This window comes from Ammodytes marinus, assembly GCF_949987685.1.
Source record: "Ammodytes marinus genome assembly, chromosome: 14".
Taxonomy (NCBI): Eukaryota; Metazoa; Chordata; class Actinopteri; order Uranoscopiformes; family Ammodytidae; genus Ammodytes; species Ammodytes marinus.
Genome location: NC_137218.1, coordinates 4,095,862 through 4,103,770, shown reverse-complemented (window position 1 = coordinate 4,103,770; position 7,909 = coordinate 4,095,862). Strand labels below are relative to the sequence as shown.

Below are 7,909 nucleotides of genomic sequence, written 5' to 3'. Positions count from 1 at the left end.
ATCTGTCAAACCCAACAAAACATTACCTGTTGGATCTAATAGCTTATTTTGACTTTGAATTTTACTTTCTTAGCGCCGAGACGAATTCAATTAAAGTCTGCAAGAATCCGTCTGACATCCAATTTGCTCTTGTCAAGTTGCCGTAGCAGCGCTTTAACACGCTTTCCTATTACGATGTTAATGTGGACTTTGGCTTTGGGGGGGAGGGGGGAGCTGTGTGTGTGTGTGTGTGTGTGTGTGTGTGTGTGTGTGTGTGTGTGTGTGTGTGTGTGTGTGTGTGTGTGTGTGTGTGTGTGTGTGTGTGTGTGTGTGTGTGTGTGTGTGTGAGTGTGTGTCTGTCTGAGTGTCTGTGTGTGTGTGTGTGCGTGCGTGCGTGCGCTCTGTTGTGTGTGTGTGTGCGTGCGTGCGCTCTGTTGTGTGTGTGTGTGTGTGAGTGTGTGTGTGTGTGTGTGTGTGTGTGTGGTCAGGGTGATGAGGGTTGACTCGGACTTCTCGGTTTTCTCTGAAACGTTTCCAGTTTAAATTAATTTAAGTCGGAGGAGAGAATAGAACATCAGAGTCGGTGTGTCATATTGTGAATTGCCTTATTCCATTACAAGCTCAACCTTTTGGATTAACCCGAGTAAACAACACTAGCCCTTAATATAATGCCTGCTTCAATTTTGGGGCTCTTAATGTAACGTCTTGCCTGTTGGTGGTGCCAGAGAGGGGCCTTTGAGGGTCACCCAAAAAAAATGCCTCTTATCCTCTATGTCAAAATCAACACAAACAAACAAACAGCTGCACCATCCTCAACATACAAAACATCACAAAAAGAACAAAAGAATAATAAGAAAAGGCTTTTGAACAAAAAACTTGTTCTCATCCGTCATAACTTCCACTCAAAGCGGCAGTGGTGAAGTGGGTAGGGAGTTCGCCTCTGGTGTGCAGGGTCGGAGGTTCGATCCCCCGTCTCCCCGCCACATGTCGAAGTGTCCCTGGGCAAGACACTGAACCCGGAATTGCTCCCGATAGTTAGCTTAGTTAGCTTAGCCAACCCTGTGTGGTAGCTGCTGCTATGTGTGTGTGACTGGGTGAATGTGTACAAAAACAATGTAAAGCGCTTTGGGTCTGTTATAAACGGAGATATAGCGCTATACAAGTCCATTTACCATTACTACCATCAAAGTTAGTTTTCCCACATGTGGTCAGATGCAGAATGCTGATTTTTTTTTTTTTACCAAGCCGAGAAAACTCACTTACTCCTACTTTAAATGTCTTACATAACTCATAATCTACTGCATTTCTCTATCAAGTTTTCATCCCACAAGACCTGTAGTGGTGGCTGACATCTACCCACAATTCAACAGTGAGTACTTCCGACTATGGTCCACCCTCTCTAAGTCTATTCCCCCCCTCTTTGCGTTTTCCAGATTCGCGGGCTGGAGAAGGCGCTCCCCGGACAGTGGACCATGCAGTGATCGGAGGAGTGGTGGCCGTGGTCGTGTTCGCTATGCTCTGTCTACTCATTGTGCTGGGACGCTACTTCGCAAGACACAAAGGTACAAAAAAAAAAAACTGAGTGAAGTGAAACAGACAGCTTTCAGAAAACAGAGTTAAGACAGAATGCCTCGCAAAAATATATGTCCCAAAAACGTACAGAAAATGTGTGGCTCTTGATTTTGTAAGACTATGCACTGTCTACTCATCGTGTTGGGATGCTACTTTGCAAGACACAAAGGTACAGATGCGTTTTCGGCATGTTTTTTAGGAAGAAAAATCAAAAAATTAACAACATATAGCTACACTTGTCCTTTTTTTTTCTTTCTTTATTGTCTGTTGTTGTTTTGTTTGTTTGCTTGTTGTTAAAGAAATTAAATCAAATTTTTAAAAAAGACACAAAGGTACAGATGACTATAGAGAACCAATACTAAAGTGGTATTGGTTCAGCTCCACAAAACTCTCTCTGTATTTCTCAGTATGGCAGCGTTTACAAACTGGTGTTTTCAATAAATTAACTGTTAACATGTCTCGACAGTGTGTATATAAAAGCATGCTATAACTTTCATCAGGTGTAACCTCTCTTTACCTTATTTCTGTATAAAAAAAAAATCGGTATCTATTTTTACATCCTTTTCAAATATTGGAATTACAGCTATTAAGGCCAAGGGTCGCTGCTGAAGGCAAATAAATTACTTTAATATGCGGCCCTGCTGAGTAGTCCACCACATCTGGTCTTGCTGCCCTAAATAACCAAGAAATAATTATAACAATCTATAACTAATTTCTCTTTCACTCTTTGATATTTCTCGTGCAGGAGGAAATGGAAAAGGAGCCATTAAGTACTTTAGAAAGGAAGTGCTGCAAACGAGGTCATTTAACGGTGTAGAGGAGGAGATGTAGTTCGTATTAATTTATTCTAATAGTGGACCTGAAAAGTGTAGATTTTGTGTCCAGTAGCTGAGGTAAAATTATCCCTGCGTTCCAAATTATATACTCTTTCTTTTTTCTATTCTACATACTACAGCTGAAAATAATCTAGTTAGGATGCAGTAGACATACAATTGGGACATACTTTTACTTATTTATTTCATCATAACATTGCGCCTTGATCTTGCCTCTTGCTTTTTATATCCGTCGCATCCCCGTTTGTTTTCATATGGAGGCTCCGTCCATGTGACGTCACTTCCGGTACACACTGGATTGTGGGTCAGAATCACCCCAATAGGATGCTGATTTCCACACTAAAATCCCAGCTAGATGTAGTAGGGCTTTGGAGTATTTCTCAGCATTCTCTGACCACATGTATTGGGACACCCTAAATCTTTTTCTACCATACTAAATAGTAGATAGTATGGGGATTGGAACGCAGCCCATGTCTGTTAGCTCTGTGGTGAACTGAAACCTTTCTTTTGCTATATTAAGCTTTGTGCTATTTCCATCCGCTGTCCAGTTGACCGACTCCTACATAATGTATTAACGCTGAAGGGCTGAACACACACACACACACACACACACACACACACACACACACACACACACACTCACATACACACAAACACACGCACACAACCGTCTGCTGCACTCACACACATGGGCTGAACTAGGGTCAGTGGATATTTGAAATCTCTGAATAAGTCTGGACTCACATGTTTACAATATGTATAAGAACTATATTTTAATTGTTTAAAAAAGCTGGACACATTCTTTGTACATAAATACATTTTAATCAAATCCCGATACAGATCTACTACAAATTCTACATTTAGGAAGAGAATATAAATTTTTTTCTTGGCTATTTATTCAAGCTTTATTAGATGGTACAGAGTTGAAATGGGGAGACAGAGAGAGAGAGAGGGGGGGGGGGGTGACTTGCAGTAAAGGTCCTCGGGTCGGATTCAAACCCGCGACCACTGCAACGAAGGCCGAAGCCAATATGGTACGCGCTCTATCCACTACGCCACCGGAGCGCCCCGAAGATAATATTCTTTTAGTTTTTTAAGTCACTTTAAATAAGGGATACAAGAAGAAAAAGATTGAGCTTTTTCCTCAGGTAATTACAAGTACAGCAGCACTGAACACCTGCTTTTTGCTTAAAGTAATCAAGCAGCATTTTGTGTTTTTCGATTTTTTTATTTTTTTTCGATTTTGCCCCTTAGTCATCCAATCTGAAATCTTTCTCCATCAACATCTACTATGATAGCATATGAATACATCTTTTAAATTAAGTTTTCAAGTGGCTCCTTCGTTCCTTTCATTTTTTTTTTCATTTTTCTGCTGATCTTGACAAGGTTAATTTGAGAGAGTGGGACGTGCTTTTCTCCACCGTACTCCAAATCATTTCAAACCCCGTGATTATCGTGTGCCAATCTTCAGAGTCTTGAGTGTGGAAAAAATTATAGCGTAATTTGAATATTACAGCGTGCCGCGTCTGGTAGTTTTTATGGGTCGTGTATATGTTCGAGTGGGGAAAGATTTTGATAATTAGGTGCTGTGGGAATAGTAGAGGCACATTTTTTTTTTTTTAAGATATTTTTTGGGCATTTTTTATGCTTTATTTGATAGTGCAGAGAGACAGAGGTGAAATGGGGCAGAGAGGGGAGTGACATGCAGAGAACGACTGCGGGTGGGAATCGAGCCCGGGTCTGCTGCTGGGCCCGGCCCGGGAGGGGGACGCCTTACCAACTGAGCTAAAGGCGCCCCGTAGAGGCACATTTTAATCTATTGTTAAATTACATGACATTTTTATTTTTTTTTATTTTTTTTATGTATAATGCATCTTCACTTGGCACTCCCAATTTCGTTGTGTAGGACTGTTCAATGAAATTAAAGGCTATCTAATCTTATCTTATCTTATTGTTTTGTAACATCTTAGCAACAGGGGAATATACAGATGACTCTCAAATTTTTTTTTTGAATATCATGGGAAAATCCATTCAAAAGTGAATCTTTCATATATTCTAGCTTCATTACACAAAGTGAGATATGCCTGGCTTTTCTTTTGTTTTAATTGATTTTTTGATGAGCAAGGCTTACAGCTCATAGAAGAAGAAAAAAAACAGTATCTCAAATGTGTTAGAATATTACATAAAACCAATAAAAACAAAGGATTCAGAAATGTTCAAGAAACCAGTTTTGAGACGATTTGAGCTTTGTGACATGAAAATTGAAATTGAAATTGAAATTGAAATTGAAATTGAAATTGAAATGCTTTAATGATCCTTTGCAGGAAATTACAGTGTCACATAAACAGCGTCTGGACAGACATAACAAGCACACATTCCCTCATAGCTAAAATACTTAAAAGATAAAAAACAATAAATACAATAATAAATACTAAAAAGTGCAAAGTTATATACATGGTGTATTATCCATACACAGTATTATATATTAATATATTCTTCAGTCTGTGACCCTGTCCTTGATATTTCCCTTCCTCAGGTACTTACTTCACACACGAAGCGAAGGGAGCAGATGACGCGGCGGACGCAGACACAGCCATCATCAACGCAGAGGGCGGCCACAGCAACTCAGACGAAAAGAAAGAGTACTACATCTAAAATCAAAACACACACGGGACCCACTCACTCTAGTGTCCACCTTTGGGACACCAAGCTGTTTTGCGGGGGCCAGGGCATGGGGCATGGGGGATGGGGGATGGGGGAAGAGAGGGGTAGGGTATGGGAGGGGGGAGGGGGGGTGTTTGGGGGTTGATAGAAGGTTTATGAATTGGTTCAAAAATCGCTTTTAGTGAAGGTTAGATGAAAGATGAAGTTTTAAAGCCCTTGTTAACCTGGTCCAAAATAGTAAAAAAAAAAACAATATATGAAAAAAAATTATAATAATAGTAATATTCGATATATGTGATATCAAAGCTGGGTGTATCAATAAGCTTTCACAAAAATCTGATTGGAAATAACTGTTCATAAATATTATGAAACTGAATTTTAAAAAATGCTCTTTTTTACTGTCTAGATTGTTTGACAGGACTGTGTGGGCGTGGCCGTATCAAACATTCTCCATGGCAACAGTCATTGTGTTTTGATAGAACGTTCGGGCAGAGAAATGCCCTGATTGGTTCTAAATACTTATCGTGTAATAAGAACCGGAGCATGAGTTAAGCAAGAGTAAATAGGCCCTATAACTCTTTTTAGATGCTTACTATCATGCAACTATAACTCCCCCAAATTCTATACTGTAGTTTGAAGTATTTTATGGATTTTTGGGTTGACAGGGGCTTTGAAGAGAAAGGCCAGGTTTCAAAGCCGTTGTTTAGTCTAGTCTGCAGATGTAGATGGAATGTTTTGTGTGTAAAAAAAATCACAAAAAAAAATCAAAAATTTAAAAAAAACAGACAATAAAAAATCGGAGGGGGTTTTGAGGTTTCCACTGAATAGAGAAGGGGCTTTGCTATGGGACAGGGGGAGGGAGTGTGGGGAGGGTGGGTGGGCGGGGGGTACGCCAGACGTTGCCAGAAATCACTGTAGAGAGCTTCACCATTCAAAACACCTCCCGTAACTGCTGGTACGAATTTTTTAATTTAGTTCAACCATTTGCAGAAAATTCTGTGCCTTGTTCTATTCCATATACTTTGGGTTCGTGTTGATCCTCGTTTGCATTTTACCTTGTTGCTCCCCTGGTCCCCCCACATCGTGATTATCAATGTGCTTTCGTATGGGGGGGGTGAACCTACACACACACACACACACACACACACACACAGAGAAACACACACACACAATCACACAGAGAAACACACACACACAATCACATACACACACACAGAGAGAAACACACACACACACACACACACACACACACACACTATCCATCTCCCTTAAGTGTGTCTGCACATCCCGCATAAGAACTTTCCAGGGTGAACCTACACACACACACACACACACATACACACACACACACACACACACACACACACACACACACACACACACACACACTATCCATCTCCCTTAAGTGTGTCTGCACATCCCGCATAAGAACAACTCTTTCCAGCATACTGTGATCCGTCTCGAGACATTTCTTCCCTCGTATTATTATTATTTAAATTTTAATTCTTCCTCTGAAGTTTTTGACAGCTCCAAAAAAATGCATGAAAAAAATGCTTTTTACATATCATTGTAAAAATGACATGATCCACAAAACAGGTTTTGATGTACTGTAAACCCCCCCCCCCCCCCACTCACACACACACACACACACACACACACACACACACACACACACACACACACACACACTTTAACACTACCACAATCAACACATAGTCTAAACAAAGGCAGCAAAGGACAATATAACATTTTGACTTTATTGGGTAAATTAACTTAATTCATAGTTTGCGATCTCAGTTCGTCCTTAAGTGCAGATGTACCACTGCCTCTTGAACAAGACATTTCTTAGTGAAGAGAAGAGAAGCAGTACATTATTTTGCAGCCATTTCATTACTTGTATTTTTATTCTACTTAAGCCCTGTCTTCCCACCGGCTTTTATTGAGTTGTACTACATGAATTTGATGAATTTGAATTGATTTTTTTTATCAGCTCTCACTTGAGACATATTTTTCTTACAAATGGAATAGTAAGAATTTCGGAAACATTTTCTTTTTTGCCAGACGCTCATTCAAGATGTTTCACTAATTGATACAAGGCTGTTGGAAAAAAAACTAAAAAATAACATTTGGTTTCAATATTGGCCAAAAACCGGCATGCCAAGAGAGTCTGGTGTACTGTAGATAACTTCACTGTAAGAAGAGAAACAACCTTTACCAAACTCCAAACTCAAACACGTTCACATTTATTTTAGGAACAACATACGCTGCACAAAACATTAAAAAAAAAATAGCTGTCATGGCAGTCCAGGTTCTCCCATCAGAGGATCATGTTATCTCATAGACACACACACACACACACACACATAGACACACACACACACACACACACACACACACACACACACACACACACACAATCCACTGTAAATCAATCAAGCCACTGGAACCACAGCTGTATTGTACACTAATCCTTACTAAGAAATATTTTTTACAACTTACTAGAATTACAACGGAGTACCTTTGTGGATTTTATCGTACCATGCTCATTGTGAGATTTATTTAATTTTTTGTTGTTGTCAAAATGTAAAAAAAAAAACAACAAGCTAAATGTTCGAGGAAGTAAAATGTTTAAAATGCTAAGAGACACAGGGCCAGTCTTCCCATTTCCATCACACCTTCGGAAATACACTAAACATTTTGCAAACACCGCAGAAGCTCAAGAAGTGCTTAAACATTTGATTATTTCTTTGCATGTATGTGTATACCTGCTTAAAATGCATTCCTTTTTCGCTTAGCTATCTTTGCTTTTCACATATCACCTGCCAACACTGTATGAGGATCCGTTTTGCTGTGCCAGCTAA

At 39.7% G+C, this 7,909-nt stretch overlaps 1 protein-coding gene across 1 annotated transcript in view; it reads left to right on the top strand.

The window, feature by feature from the left end:
• Nucleotides 1-5,098, top strand: part of cadm1a (cell adhesion molecule 1a) — a 456,939-nt gene extending 451,841 nt beyond the window's left edge. Inside the window, exons 9-10 of the mRNA XM_080041078.1 lie at nt 1,413-1,541; nt 4,921-5,098. Coding sequence (XP_079897204.1) covers nt 1,413-1,541; nt 4,921-5,039 — 248 coding nt within the window. The 3' untranslated portion in view covers nt 5,040-5,098. The remainder of the gene's footprint in view (nt 1-1,412; nt 1,542-4,920) is intronic.
• Nucleotides 5,099-7,909: the final 2,811 nt, after the last annotated feature.